At 39.7% G+C, this 17,063-nt stretch overlaps 1 protein-coding gene across 1 annotated transcript in view; it reads right to left on the bottom strand.

Annotated features, from left to right (window-relative positions):
• The window catches only part of acvr2ba (activin A receptor type 2Ba), a 56,596-nt gene extending 39,890 nt beyond the window's left edge, over nt 1-16,706 (bottom strand). Inside the window, exon 1 of the mRNA XM_061919714.1 lies at nt 16,193-16,706. Coding sequence (XP_061775698.1) covers nt 16,193-16,244 — 52 coding nt within the window. The 5' untranslated portion in view covers nt 16,245-16,706. The remainder of the gene's footprint in view (nt 1-16,192) is intronic.
• Nucleotides 16,707-17,063: the final 357 nt, after the last annotated feature.

Raw genomic sequence — 17,063 nt, 5'->3', positions numbered from 1 at the left:
TGAACCACCTCATCTGGCTCCTCTCGATGTGGAGGAGCAGCGGCTTTACTTTGAGTCCCTCCCGGATGGCAGAGCTTCTCACCCTATCTCTAAGGGAGAGACCCAAACTCATTTCAGCCGCTTGTACCCGTGATCTTATCCTTTCGGTCATGACCCAAAGCTCATGACCATAGGTGAGGATGGGAACGTAGATCGACCGGTAAATTGAGAGCTTTGCCTTCCGGCTCAGCTCCTTCTTCACCACAACGGATCGGTACAACGTCCGCATTACTGAAGACGCCGCACCGATCCGCCTGTCGACCTCACGATCCACTCTTCCCTCACTCGTGAACTAGACTCCTAGGTATTTGAACTCCTCCACTTGGGGCAGGGTCTCCTCCCCAACCCGGAGATGGCATTCCACCCTTTTCCGGGCGAGAACCATGGACTCGGACTTGGAGGTGCTGATTCTCATTCCGGTCGCTTCACACTCGGCTGCGAACCGAGGTACGTACCGAACCGAAATTTTTGTGTACCGTTACACCCTTAGTATCAGAGTGGTAAAAGAGCTGGTACAAGGTCTGTGTGTAAAAGGTATTCACAATTCCTGGCCTGTGAGGTTAAATACCTGACACCCACTTCTCTCACTGTCTTGTGTTGGAAGTAGGGGTGTCCTGATACCAATATTTTGGTACCGGTACCAAAATGTATTTCGAAACTTTTCTAAATAAAGGGGAAAACAAAAAAATTGCATTATTGGCTTTGTTTTAACAAAATTAAATCTTAAACATGTATCTTATCGCAATCGAAGAACAATTTTGGCCTTAAATTAAATTATGAACACACTGGACAACTTAGTGGTGAGCAATCTAAGGCTCCTTAATTTGTTTGCTGACGACATATCGTGTTATTTCTCATTCTATTATTTTTTCAAAATTATAAAAGGACAAGCTGTAAAATGGGTTATTAACCTACTTATTAATTTACTGTTAATGTCTGGTTATTTTCTGTATTAACATGTTCTATCTACACTTCTGTGAAAATGTGATAATGACTTGTTCTTCTGTTGTTTGGATGCTTTACATTAGTTTTGGATGATACCATAAATTGAGGTATCACACCGATACCAAGTCGTTACAGGATCATACATCAAAGTCCTCATGTGTCCAGGGACATAGTCACTGACTTTATAAACATTATATGAATTTTTAAAAAATTTAAAAAGATTTTGTGACGATAAAAGGTATTGAGGTAACCATAGTAGTATCGACTAGATACGCTATTGTACTTGGTATCAGTACAGTGGATGCCAGGTGTAGATCCACCAATGGCATTTGTTTACATTCAGGCACGCTAGCTTTTGTTAGCGGTGATGCCGGTGAGCAATTGTATCCTCCTACGGTGTGTAGTGAAGCATGTTTAGCTATTCCTTGTCCTACAGGGACGATACTTGTAAGAAACATACTTTGTTGCCGTGGAGGCGAGGATTAGTGATTTAGAAGTAACTAAAACACTGTCGACTGCGGATGGATGCTCGCTGCTAACTAGACATCCTTGTCTTAAAACACTTCTTCCTGAGGCCGTTTCAGTGTTATAATTTCACCATTATCGTCAGTTTTTAGGCCAAAATGTGTGAATTCTCCTTTTTCTGTTTACACACCATGTCTGCTTGTAAGTACTCTGTCAATGTGCGCTGCCGAACATGCTCGTCTGCTCCTAAACCAGCAATTTCATGACGAGAAAAAACGCCATTAAAAAATAAAATTAATAATAATAACATAATAATATATTGGGAACCTATCAATTAATTTTTTACCGCTTGTCCCTTTCGGTGTTGCGGGGGTGCTGGAGCCTGTCTCAGCTGCATTTAGGTGGTAGGCTGGTTACACACTGGACAAGTCGGACAAGCGTCAAAAAATGGATGGATGGGTTTCCAATTTTTATGCATGAAAGACACATACAAGAGGGACACATTCACTGAACAGCTCACAGTTGATATATACAGAGGTGGGTAGTAACGCGCTACATTTACTCCGTTACATCTACTTGAGTAACTTTTGGGATAAATTGTACTTCTAAGAGTAGTTTTTATGAAACAAACTTTTACTTGAGTATATTTATAGAGAAGAAACGCTACTTATACTCCGCTCCATTTATCTACATTCAGCTCGCTACTTTTTTTTTTTAATCGATCTGTTAATGCACGCTTTGTTTGTTTTGATTTTGTCAGACACACATTCAAAGTAGGATCTACGCATGCCTGCGTTTCACCAATCAAATGCAGTCACTGGTGACGTTGGACCAATCAAACAGAGCCAGGCGGTCACGTGACCGTCACACGTAGAATGTTGAAAAACTTATTAGGGTGTTACCATTTAGTAGTCAACTGTATCGGATATGTACAGTACTGATCAATCTACTAATACAAGTTTCAATCAATCAATGCTTACTACGTTTCAACCAATCAATCAAAAGTGTAAAGGAAAAAATACACTTTTTATTTCAACCGTACTTCGTCAAAAGCCTGATCGCACAGTTCCTGTCTTCACAATAAAAGTGCCGCTCCATCGCGCTTGCGCTAACAAAATAAGAGTCTCCGAAAGCCAGCGCAAACAAGCTAGCAAGCTACGGAGTTTGCCGTCAATGTATTTCTTGTAAAGTGTATAAAAACGAATATGGAAGCTGGATATATATGATGTGTGTGTGTGTGTATATATATATATATATATGTAGGTGTGGGAAAAAAATCACAAGACTACTTCATCTCTACAGATCTGTTTCATGAGGGGTTCCCTCAATCATCAGGAGATTTCCTGATGATCTCCTGATGATTGAGGGAACCCCTCATGAAACAGATCTGTAGAGATGAAGTAGTCTTGTGATTTTTTCCCACACCTACATATTGCGCTCTACCACGGTATCGAGCACTATTCTCCGGATAATCCAATCAAGACATATATATATATATATATATATATATATATATATATATATATATATATATATATATATATATATATATATGTGTGTGTGTATGTGTATGTACATGTATAATTGAGGTAGATCACCTCGACTTGGTCATTTATTAGGTAATTGATTAACGTTGAAAAACTTATTGGGGTGTTAGCATTTAGTGGTCAATTGTACGGAATATGTACTGTACTGTGCAATCTACTAATACAAGTTTCAATCAATCAATCAATCAATCAATGCCTACTGAGCCTATGGTGCTGTTAAGTTATTGTGGCTCAAATTGCCTTATTTTTGTTTTTATTTTAATGTATTATTATTTAATATATATTGTTTTTTGCTTAAGAGATATTCCTGGCTCTGAATTCGCTCATTGCTATTTTTATGTTTTTATGCATTATTTGTTGCCGTAATCATTAAACAAACAGGTTACTCATCAGTTACTCAGTACTTGAGTAGTTTTTTCACAACACACTTTTTACTTTTACTCAAGTAAATATTTGGGTGACTACTCCTTACTTTTACTTGAGTAATAAATCTCTAAAGTAACTGTACTCTTACTTGAGTACAATTTCTGGCTACTCTACCCACCTCTGGATATATAAGACATACAGTAGTTAATGAAAGAGTTCTGATACTTTAAAATTTTTCACACTTTGTTTCATTGCAGCCAGTTCATTGTGTCCTTATTAATGTACACTCAGCACCCTATTTTGACAAAAAAATAAAAAAAAGTAAAAATTTTTGCAAACGTATTAAAAATAAAAACTCAATACTTTGCTAAATACTTGTGCAAAGTTTGTGGCATCTTCTTGAAAAAGCTGTAATTGCTGTCAAAAGGTGCACCAACAAAGAAATGAGCATTTTGAGTTTTTTATTTTTACTACATTTGCAACAAATTCTACATTTCCTTTTTTTTCTGTCAAAATGTGGTGCTGAGTGTACATTAATGAGAAATACAATTTATTTTTTGCAGGCTTCACGGTGGCAGAGGGGTTAGTGCGTCTGCCTCACAATACGAAGGTCCTGCAGTCCTGGGTTCAAATCCAGGCTGGGGATCTTTCTGTGTGGAGTTTGCATGTTCTCCCCGTGAATGCGTGGGTTCCCTCCGGGTACTCCGGCTTCCTCCCACTTCCAAAGACATGCACCTGGGGATAGGTTGATTGGCAACACTAAATTGGCCCTAGTGTGTGAATGTAAGTGTGAATGTTGTCTGTCTATCTGTGTTGGCCCTGCGATGAGGTGGCGACTTGTCCAGGGTGTACCCTGCCTTCCGCCCGATTGTAGCTGAGATAGGCGCCAGCGCCCCCCGCGACCCCGAAAGGGAATAAGCGGTAGAAAATGGATGGATGGATGGACTTTAGAAAATGGCTGCAATGAAACAAAGAGCAAAAATGTTAAGGGGTCTAAACACTGTCTATGCCCAATGTGTGTGTATAAACACACATTTATACACATTCACATAAAACACATGTACACACATAAATACAGTGCTCCAATTTAACTACGGCAACTGCCGCGACCGCCCGTGTCATTTGCCGTAATGGCCTAAAAAATTGACCAGCATCGGTGGCAAGAACATGCCGTGACCGCGTTGACTTTTTACCTGTTAATGGACTAGGGATGTAATGGGAAACGGTATAATGATAATTCGGAGCGATCCACTTTCTACTGCTTGTCCCTTTCAGGGTTGTGGGGGGTGTTGGAGCCATTTTCAGCTGCATCCGGGCGGAAGGCGGGGTGCACTCTGGACAAGTCGCCACCTCATCACAGGGCCAACACAGATAGACAACAGTCACACTCACAATCACACACTAGGGCCCATTTTAGTGTTGCCAATCAACCTATCCCCAGGTGCATGTCACAAAATAAATAAATAAATATATATATATATATATATATGAATATATATATATATATATATAAGGGGTGTAACGGTACACAAAAATTTCGGTTCGGTACGTACCTCGGTTCAGAGGTCACGGTTCGGTTCATTTTCGGCACAGTAAGAAAAAAACAAAACATACATTTTTTAAATGCTTGTTTTATTTTTGGAAGTTTTTTTCAAAATTTTACACCTCCCGGAATATCCCGAAAAACTGCTTCAAAGTGCCTGATTTTCACCATCGCTATATCCACCCGTCCATTTCCCTGTGACGTGATACAGGGCTGCCAATACAAACAACATGGCGGTTACCACAGCGAGATATAGCGACATTAGCTCGGATTCCGACTCGGATTTCGGCGGTTTAAGCGATTCAACAGATTACGCATGCATTGCAACAGATGGTCGGAGTATGGAGGCAGATAGCGAAAACGAAATTGAAGAAGAAATTGAAGCTATTGACGCTATTCGGCCATAGCGTGGGTGTACCTAATGAAGTGGCCCATAGCATGGCTGCCTTATTAGCATCGCCGGTAAAATGTGCGGACCAAACGATCGGGACTTTCGCATCTTGTGATGTACTGCAACTTAAATCCGTCGATTGGTAAGTGTTTGTTTCGCATTAAATGTGGGTATCTAGTTTGAAATGTACATACAGCTAGCGTAAATAGCATGTTAGCATCGATTAGCGTGGCATGTTAGCATTGATTAGCTGGCAGTCAAGCCGTGACCAAATATGTCTGATTAGCACATAAGTCAACAACATCAACAAAACGCACCTTTGTGATTTCGTTGACTTAATCGTTGCAAATGCATCTGCAGGTTATCCATACATCTCTGTGCCATGTCTGTCATAGCATCGCCGGCAGACACTCTGGCAAATTCAATGGGGGTCCGGCGGAAGATTTTTTGCCAGTGGTGCAACTTGAATCCCTCCCTGTTAGTGTTGTTACACCCTCCGACGAGGCAGGATGTCTCCAAGGTTCCAAAAAATAGTCGAAAAAACGGAAAATAACAGAGCTGAGACCCGGTGTTTGTAATGTGAAAATGAAAATGGCGGGTGTATTACCTCGGTGACGTCACGTTCTGACGTCATCGCTAAAACACAGATAAATAGAAAGGCGTTTAATTTGCCAAAATTCACCCATTTAGAGTTCGGAAATAGGTTAAAAAAATATATGGTCTTTTTTCTGCAACATCAAGGTATATATTGACGCTTACATAGGTTTGGTGATAATGTTCCCCTTTAATATGTAGCATCATTTGAAAAGTCACCCGTTAGAGAATGAAGAGCGCGTACTCCGCATGTCAACATCTCCATTCGGTGCCACACGTCCACACCATCAAAATGCCAAGGAAAACATTTCCACATCAACAACAGAGTTTTATAACGTCCGTAGTAACCTTCCACATAGCGAAGGACGAACACTATCTGATTTCCTATTATGCAGCTCATTTTTATTTTACACTTAAAATGTCTCTGACAATCTTGCACTTCCTGTTTTGGAAATGACATGAATGTTTGTGCCACTGCTTAATAACTGTTTAATAAATACTCTTTTAGTTGTGATTTCCCTCTCTGCATGAAAGTTTAAAAGTAGCATATATTAATGCAGTATGAAGAAGAACGTTTTAATGTAGACACATAGAATCATCATACTGCTGTGATTATATGTGTCAAGTGTTCATTCAAGGCCGAGGCAAAATATCGAGATATATATCGTTTCTTTCGACATGGCCTAAAAATATCGAGATATTAAAAAAAGGCCATATCGCCCCGTCGTAGTTGAAATACACTTCAAATCATTTTTTGGCAGCAGCAAAATGGTCGTTTGGGTAGATTTTTCCTTTGTAAAGGGTTTTTCAACAAGTAAGCAGTACAGTAGGTACTTGATTTTCATATATGTAATACCCATAAAGGTATTCTAGGAAAATATGCAGAGATATGTTGTGTCAGTATCAAAATATTACTTCAAATCAATTTTTAGCAGCAGCAAAATGGTCGTTTGGGTAGATTTTTGCTTTGTAAAGGCTTTTTCAACAAGTAAACAGGACAGTAGGTACTTGATTTTCATGTATGTAATGCCCATAAAGGTATTCTAGTAAAATATGCAGAGATATGTTGTGTCAGTATCAAAATATTACTTCAAATCAATTTTTAGCAGCAGCAAAATGGTCGTTTGGGTAGATTTTTGCTTTGTAAAGGCTTTTTCAACAAGTAAACAGGACAGTAGGTACTTGATTTTCATGTATGTAATGCCCATAAAGGTATTCTAGTAAAATATGCAGAGATATGTTGTGTCAGTATCAAAATATTACTTCAAATCAATTTTTAGCAGCAGCAAAGTGATCGTTTGGGTAGATTTTTGCTTTGTAAAGTGTTTTTCAACAAGTAAACAGTACAGTAGGTACTTGATTTTCATATATGTAATGTCCATAAGGGTATTCCAGTAAAATATGCAGAGATGTGTCAGTATCTAAATGAGGGGTAGGGAACCTATGGCTCTAGAGCCAGATCTGGCTCTCAGATCAATCTTAGTTGACATTGCTTAACACGATAAGTAATGAATAATTCCGTTGGTAATCAGTGTCAAAAATAACGTTCAAAATATAAAACATTTTCATGCATTTTAATCCATCCATCCATCCGGTTTCTACCGCACCTGTTCAAGAAGCCGCATTAATGGTAAGAAGTATTTTATTTAATGTTGGTTAGCTTCATAATAACAATGTTATTAAAAAAAATAAGAGACTTATCATACTCTAAAAATGTTGGTCTTACTTAAAAATGCACACATTTAGTTGTATTCAGTCTTAAAAAGAATATTATATGGCTCTCACTGAAATACTTTTTAAAATATTTGGCTTGTATGGCTCTCTCAGCCAAAAAGGTTCCCGACCCCTGTTCTAAATACTACTTGAAATCGATTTCTGGCAGCATCAGAGTGGTCATTTGGGTAGATTTTAGAAACAAATATAATAAAGCGGGGCAGCATGCGGCTCTTTAGCGCCGCCTTAGTGGCTCTCTGGGGCTTTTTTAAAAATGTATGAAAAATGGAAAAAGATGAGGGGGAAAAAACACATTTTTTGTTTTAATATAGTTTCTGTAGGAGGACAAACATGACACAAACCTCCCTAATTGTTATAAAGCACACTGTTTATATTAAACATGCTTCACTGATTCGAGTATTTGGCGAGTGCCATTTTGTCCTACTAATTTGGGCGGTCCTTGAACTCACCATAGTTTGTTTACATGTATAACTTTCTCCGACTTTCCAAGACGTGTTTTATGCCGCTTCTTTTTCTGTCTCATTTTGTCCAACAATCCTTTAACGTTGTGCATGAATGCACAAAGGTGAGTTTTGTTGAGGTTATTGACTTGTGTGGAGTGCTAATCAGGCATATTTGGTCACTGCATGACTGCAAGCTAATCGATGCTAAGATGCTATTTAGGCTAGCTGTATGTCCATATTGCATCTTTATGCCTTATTTGTAGTAGGGATGCACCGAAATGAAAATTTGTGGCCGAAGCCGAATAAAATTTAAAGGCTTGGCCAAAGGCCGAATACCGAATAATAAATGCAGTTTTTCCCCAAAAAATTAATATTGCATAAACAGCCTAGAAAAAATATTTAGACATGTTTTTCAAATAAACAAAATTTTTATTGAATATTGACATTTTTTTAATATTCCAGTAGTCTTTGCTTTTCAAAAAAAGCACAGTTTTTCATTTATATTAGGCCTTCAAACAAAACATGCATTCCAAAAAAAAATAAAGTGCATTAAAGTGGATAAACCCACAACAAATGAATTATTGTCCCTTTGGCAAAAGTCTGCTTAGCCACAGTAGATATGCTAATAATGTAAGCAGAAGGCTTAAGTAAATCTCAATTAAGTGTGTGCTTGTAACCTCTTACGTTTATACAGGTAGCCTACACAACAGGCTAATAATGTAAACAGAAGGCTCAAGTAAATCTCAATAAGTGTGTGCTTGTAACCTCATACACTTATACAGGTAGCCTACACAACAGGCTAATAATGTAAACAGAAGGCTCAAGTAAATCTCAATAAGTGTGTGCTTGTAACCTCATACACTTATACAGGTAGCCTACACAACAGGCTAATAATGTAAACAGAGGCCCTACTAAATCTCAATAAGTGTGTGCTTGTAACCTCATACACTTATACAGGTAGCCTACACAACAGGCTAATAATGTAAACAGAAGGCTCAAGTAAATCTCAATTAAGTGTGTGCTTGTAACCTCATACACTTATACAGGTAGCCTACACAACAGGCTAATAATGTAAACAGAAGGCTCAAGTAAATCTCAATAAGTGTGTGCTTGTAACCTCATACACTTATACAGGTAGCCTACATAACAGGCTAATAATGTAAACAGAACTCCACTAAATCTCAATAAGTGTGTGCTTGTAACCTCATACACTTATACAGGTAGCCTACACAACAGGCTAATAATGTAAACAGAGGCCCTACTAAATCTCAATAAGTGTGTGCTTGTAACCTCATACACTTATACAGGTAGCCTACACAACAGGCTAAATGTAAACAGAAGGCTCAAGTAAATCTCAATTAAGTGTGTGCTTGTAACCCCATACACTTATACAGGTAGCCTACACAACAGGCTAATAATGTAAACAGAAGGCTCAAGTAAATCTCAATAAGTGTGTGCTTGTAACCTCATACACTTATACAGGTAGCCTACATAACAGGCTAATAATGTAAACAGAACTCCACTAAATCTCAATAAGTGTGTGCTTGTAACCTCATACACTTATACAGGTAGCCTACACAACAGGCTAATAATGTAAACAGAAGGCTCAAGTAAATCTCAATTAAGTGTGTGCTTGTAACCTCATACACTTATACAGGTAGCCTACACAACAGGCTAATAATGTAAACAGAAGGCTCAAGTAAATCTCCATAAGTGTGTGCTTGTAACCTCATACACTTATACAGGTAGCCTACACAACAGGCTAATAATGTAAACAGAAGGCTCAAGTAAATCTCAATAAGTGTGTGCTTGTAACCTCATACACTTATACAGGTAGCCTACACAACAGGCTAATAATGTAAACAGAACTCCACTAAATCTCAATAAGTGTGTGCTTGTAACCTCATACACTTATACAGGTAGCCTACACAACAGGCTAATAATGTAAACAGAAGGCTCAAGTAAATCTCCATAAGTGTGTGCTTGTAACCTCATACACTTATACAGGTAGCCTACACAACAGGCTAATAATGTAAACAGAAGGCTCAAGTAAATCTCAATAAGTGTGTGCTTGTAACCTCATACACTTATACAGGTAGCCTACACAACAGGCTAATAATGTAAACAGAACTCCACTAAATCTCAATAAGTGTGTGCTTGTAACCTCATACACTTATACAGGTAGCCTACACAACAGGCTAATAATGTAAACAGAGAACTCCACTAAATCTCAATAAGTGTGTGCTTGTAACCTCATACACTTATACAGGTAGCCTACACAACAGGCTAATAATGTAAACAGAGGCCCTACTAAATCTCAATAAGTGTGTGCTTGTAACCTCATACACTTATACAGGTAGCCTACACAACAGGCTAATAATGTAAACAGAAGGCTCAAGTAAATCTCAATTAAGTGTGTGCTTGTAACCTCATACACTTATACAGGTAGCCTACACAACAGGCTAATAATGTAAACAGAGGCCCCACTAAATGTCAATAAGTGTGTGCTTGTAACCTCATACACTAATACAGGTACACAACATATCCCAACGTCACGGCACGTTGGTTGATTGCGTCACCGCGTCAAAAAATTGCGTCACACGCCACTATTCGGCCTTGTTTTTAACTCGTTCCACCGAAGGCCGAATGTGGCTTTTTTTTGCCATATTCGGCCGAATATATTCGGTTACCGATTAATCGGTGCATCCCTAATTTGTAGCTATATTTTAGCTCATTTGGTTTCCTTTAAGTCCTCCTAATTCAATTTATATCTCATGACAATATCTGTATGTAATATGGCTTTTTTTTTGCGGCTCCAGACATATTTGTTTTTGTACTTTTGGTCCAGTATGACTCTTTTAACATTTTAGTTTGCCGACCCCTGGTATAGTCGAATATCACGATATAGTCATTTTCTATATTGCACAGAAACAAACCCGTGTATATCGACATATCGCCCAGCCCTAGATGGATATAACAAAGAGATGATTTTAATAAACACAATAAACACTTGGGCACAACGTGGAAAGGAAAATGTCACTGAGCAGTACTAGGAAGTCGGATCTTTGTTATCAGAAAGAAAAAAAAATAGTGGCTGTCTCTTTAAATCCCTTCCTATAGGAGGCTGCCCATCCTCCCTTTTAGTGCAGCCCCCACAGCCCCACACACACACACACACACACACACACACACGCACACACATAGCTGTTCACCAACTACCAATAGAAAAAGACATCAGGTAGAGAAAATAATATACATATAAAGGATGAAAATGTGTGGTTGGGAGCGGTGCACAAAATCGCTCGATTGAGCCCGCGATCACGTGATAAGCGAGGACTTTTACTACAGGCTCATCCCGCCCCTTCCCCCTGTCACTTAGTCAGGCTTTACACCACAACATGAATTCTGCAGCAAGAGGCTTACTTGCCACTACTACTACTATCCCACCCAAGCCTTAATCTATAAAGCATGCGTGCATTTGAAACATGCATGGACGCCGAAGAGGCAGCCGGGCTCCACATCGTATTGTACTCGGGATGGGAGGAGGTTGGGGGTTGCAGGCACGTATGTTCCAAAATAAAGACGGGGTCAGAGAGCAACACTGAAGTGGGAGAACATTATTGAGGAGGGAGAATAAGCCCCGGTGTAATTTCACTAGCTGTGCTTTCAATATAAGCAATTAACGCATCGAAGAATGTCATTTTTAAACTACAAAAAATTGTGTTTTTCCCCACTTTTTTGGTCCAAGCAAGCATAACTTCAGATGGAGCATCTAAGGCAGTGTTTCTCAAATGGGGGTACTTGAAGGTATGCCAAGGGGTACGTGAGATTTTTAAATAATATTGTAAAAATAGCAACAATTCAAAAATACTAGGGATGCACCGAAATGAAAATTGGTGGCCGAAGCCGAATAATGAATGCAGTTTTTCACAATTTTTTTTATATTGCATAAATAGCCTAGAATAACTATTTAGACATGTTTTTCAAATTAAGTATTTTTTTTTATTGAATATTGACATTTTTTAAATATTCCACTAGCCTTTGGTTTTCAAAAAAAAAGCACAAAGTTTTTCATTTATATTAGGCCTTCAAACAAAACATGCATTCCAAAAAAAAATAACGTGCATTAAAGTGGATAAACCCACAACAAATGAATTATTGTCCTTTTGGCAAAAGTCTACTTAGCCACAGTAGATATGCTAATAATGTAAACAGAAGGCTCAAGTAAATCTCAATTAAGTGTGTGCTTGTAACCTCATACACTTATACAGGTAGCCTACACAACAGGCTAATCATGTAAACAGAGGCCCAACTAAATCTCAATAAGTGTGTGCTTGTAACCTCATACACTTATACAGGTACACAACATATATATATATACATATTCATTGAATAATACTAAAACAAAAATATGAATGTAAGTTCATAAACTGTGAAAAGAAATGCAACAATGCAATCAATATTCAGGGTTGACAGCTAGATTTTTTGTGGACATGTTCCATAAATATTAATGTTAAAGGCTGACTGAAAGCCACTATTACCGACCATGCAGTCTGATAGTTTAAATATCAATGATGAAATATTAACATTGCAACACATGCCAATAAGACCTTTTTAGTTTACTAAATTGCAATTTTAAATTTCGCGCGAAGAATCCTGTTGAAAACGTCGGTATGATGAAGCGTGTGATGACGTCTCGGATTGTAGCGGGCCTTTTTTTCCCAGCCCGATCCAAGCAATAAGTAGTCTGCTTTAATCGCATAATTACACAGTATTCTGGACATCTGTGTTGCTGAATCTTTTGCAATTTGTTCAATTAATAATGGAGACGTCAAAGAAGAAAGATGTAGGTGGGAAGCGGTGTATTGCAGCTGCCTTTAGCAACACAAACACAGCCGGTGTTTCCTTGTTTACATTCCCGAAGGTGAAGCTTTACTATGGAACGGAGCGGTCAAGCGAACATGGTTCCTGACTACATGTCAACCGGCAGGTTTCGGTGAGAAAATTGTGGTAATCCGTGGACATGAGCGGAGCTTGTGTCCTCCTGCAGCTGCGGCTCTCTTACCTCCTCCCACCGGAGACACTGACACTGACACCCGTCTGACTTTCAGGTACCATATAATCTCACTAAAACACTGGTAACACAATAGGCAAATAATGGATTTTCCAGAATTATCCTAGTAAATGTGTCTAATAACATCTGAATCGCTCACTGTCCTCACCTTTTTTTTTTTTAATCCTTCACTCTCATTATTCTCATCCACGAATCTTTCATCCTCGCTCAAATTAATGGGGAAATCGTCACTTTCTCGGTCCGAGTCGCTCAGGCTGCTGGTGGCCATGATTGTAAACAATGTTCAGATGTGAGGAGCTCCACAACCCGTGACGTCACACGCACATCGTCTGCTACTTCCGGTACAGGCAAGGCTTTTTTATTAGCGACCAAAATTGACGAATTTTATTGTCGATGTTCTCTACTAAATCCTTTCAGCAAAAATATGGCAATATCGCGAAATGACATAGAATGGACCTGCTATCCCCTGAAAATCTCATTTCAGTAGGCCTTTAAATATTTCTTTTTTTCTGAAGAAATGTTTAGAATTAAGTTCATGAATCCAGATGGAACTCTATTACAATCCCCAAAGAGGGCACTTTAAGTTGATGATTACTTCTATGTGTAGAAATCTTAATTTATAATTGAATCAATTATTTATTTTTCAGCAAGTTTTTAGTTATTTTATTTTAAGACCACTACAAATGAGCAATATTTTGCACTGTTATACAAATTAATACATCAGAAACTGACGACATAGTGCTGTATTTTACTTCTTTATCTCTTTTTTTTTCAACCAAAAATGCTTTGTTTTCATTAGGGGGTACTTGAATTAAAAAAATGTTTACAGGGGGTACATCACTGAAAAAAAGGTGAGAACCACTGATCTAAGGCAGTGGTTCTCAAATGGGGGCACGCCCAGGAAAGGGTACGTGAGATTTTTTAAAAATATTCTTAAAAATAGCAAAAATCCTTTATAAATATATGTATTGAATAATACTTCAACAAAATATGAATGTAAGTTCATAAACTGTGAAAAGAAATGCAACAATGCAATATTCAGTGTTGACAGCTAGATTTTTCGGTGGACATGTTCCATAAATGCCATCTCGGGTTTGGGGAGGAGACCCTGCCCCAAGTGGAGGAGTTCAAGTACCTCGGAGTCTATTTCACGAGTGGGGGAAGAGTGGATCGTGAGCTCGACAGGCGGATCGGTGCGGCATCTTCAGTAATGCAGACGTTGTATCGATCCGTTGTGGTGAAGAAGGAGCTGAGCCGGAAGGCAAAGCTCTCAATTTACCGGTCGATCTACGTTCCCATCCTCACCTACGGTCATGAACTTTGGGTCATGACCGAAAGGACAAGATCACTGGTACAAGCGGCCGAAATGAGTTTCCTCCGTAGGGTGGCGGGGCTCTCCCTTAGAGATAGGGTGAGAAGCTCTGTCATCCGGGAGGAACTCAAAGTAAAGCCGCTGCTCCTCCACATGGAGAGGAGCCAGATGAGGTGGTTCGGGCATCTGGTCAGGATGCCACCCAAACGCCTCCCTAGGGAGGTGTTTAGGGCACGTCCAACCGGTAGGAGGCCACGGGGAAGACCCAGGACACGTTGGGAAGACTATGTCTCCCGGCTGGCCTGGGAACGCCTCGGGATCCCCCGGGAAGAGCTGGACGAAGTGGCTGGGGAGAGGGAAGTCTGGGCTTCCCTGCTTAGGCTGCTGCCCCCGCGGATAAGCGGGAGAAGATGGATGGATGTTCCATAAATATTGATGATAAAGATTACTTTGTTTCTGAGGAAATGTTAAGAATTAAGTTCATGAATCCAGATAGATCTCTATTACAATCCCCAAAGAGGGCACTTTAAGTTGATGATTACTTCTATGTGTAGAAATCTTAATTTATAATTGAATCAATTATTTTTCAGCAAGTTTTTAGTTATTTTTTTCCAAATAGTTCAAGAAAGACCACTACAAATGAACATTATTTTGCACTGTTGTACAATTTAATACATCAGAAACTGATGACATAGTGCTGTATTTTACTTCTTTATCTCTTTTTTTTCCAAACAAAAATGCTTTGTTTTGATTAGGGGGTACTTGAATTAAAAAAAGAGATAGGGTGAGAAGCTCTGCCATCCGGAAGGAGCTCAAAGTAGACCCGCTGCTCCTCCACAGGGAGAGGAGCCAGATGAGGTGGTTCGGGCATCTGGTCAGGCTGCCACCCGAACACTCCGACCGGTAGGAGGCCACAGAGAAGACCCAGGACGAGTTGGGAAGACTATGTCTCCCGGCTGATCTGGGAACGCCTCGGGATTCCCCGGGAAGAGTTAGATAAAGTGGCTGGGGAGAGGAGCGTCTGGGCTTCCCTGCTTAGGCTGCTGCCCCCGCGGATAAGCGGGAGAAGATGGATGGCTGTTCCATAAATATTGATGTTAAAGATTTCTTTTTTTCTGTTTAGAATTAAGTTCATGAATCCAGATAGATCTGTATTACGATCCCCAAAGAGGGCACTTTAAGTTGATGATTACTTCTATGTGTAGAAATGTTTATTTATAATTCAATCACTTATTTATTTTTCAACAAGTATTTAGTTATTTTTATATATTTTTTTCCAAATAGTTCAAGAAAGACCACTTCAAATGAGCAATATTTTGCACTGTTATACAATTTATTACATCAGAAACTGATGACATAGTGCTGTATTTTACTTCTTTTTTTTTTTTTCAACCAAAAATGCTTTGCTCTGATTAGGGGGTGCTTGAATTAAAAAAAAAAATGTTGACAGGGGGAACATCACAGGAAAAAAAAGGTTTAGAACCAGTGATCTAAGGTTTCAGGATGTTGTTGCAGCTGCTGCCTTCTATTCCTGCTTCTCCGCTCACAAAAGGCACGAACCCAGTTTTTTCTTTAAACACATTCAGGTTACGAACATCAAAAACAAATAGTAGCAAAATCGCTTTAAAATCAAGCATGGATGAAAAGTTTGTATGAGGGGGGGTAATAATAAAAATAATAATAATAATAATAATAACAACAACAACAAACCTATAGAAGCTAACCTCCCGGCCGCTTACCTGCGCATAAAGTTCCCAGAAGAAGTGAACAAGTCAGCCAGGAGAAAGACATGTTCCGTTTTCAAACACAGCCCGGAGGTCCTCCGCCTGGTTCATTAACAAGCCAACCCCGTCCAGACCATCAGTCCGGAGATCAAACCGACCGCAGGCCTCACCGGCGTCCCCTCCAGCGCCAGCCAGCACCGAGCAGCGTGGCTCGGCCGCCGCCACAACCACAAGCCGGGGTGCGAAGGGAGAAGATGCGGGCAGGTAGACGAGCGGCTCGTTCTTTGTTTTTTGTTTTGTTTTTTTAAAGAAGCCGCATAGCGATAGTTAAACAAAAAAAAAGAAGAAGAAGGCGAAAGGAGCGTCTCAGAGGACCGAGGCGGGCGTTGTTGTTTTCGGCGGCGCCGCGTCGAGAGGTCGCTGGGGGTTTACATGCATGTTGGTGATGTGTGTCCAAAATGGCGTCAGTCTAAATGGGGAGCGGGCTGCTCGGCGAAGAGACCCGGATGTGTAAACACAAAGGGGGGAATTCAGGCTGCCTCCGAGCCCGTGACCTTAACGCCGCTCCGCACTTTCCACGAAACCACCAAAAACACTCCTCGTTTGGGAAGCCTTTTTTACAACAACTACTAGGAGTTATATTTATTTGTATTTATTTGTCGGGCATGATTATCACATTTTACAACAAAATACTTCACCCTCCCTGTCGGTATAGGGCAAGGAAAAACTCACAACCCAGTGGGACGTCAATAAATATGACTGAGTAACCTTGGAGAGGACTGCAAATGTGGGTAACCCCCCCCCCCCCTCTAGGGGAGACCTGATGCAATGCACGTCAAGTTGATCTAACATAATACTGTGAAAGTCCAGTCCATAGTGGATCTAA

The sequence above is a fragment of the Nerophis ophidion genome, linkage group LG14, assembly GCF_033978795.1.
Source record: "Nerophis ophidion isolate RoL-2023_Sa linkage group LG14, RoL_Noph_v1.0, whole genome shotgun sequence".
In the NCBI taxonomy this organism is placed as follows: domain Eukaryota; kingdom Metazoa; phylum Chordata; class Actinopteri; order Syngnathiformes; family Syngnathidae; genus Nerophis; species Nerophis ophidion.
This window is presented reverse-complemented; position numbering and strand designations above follow the sequence as displayed.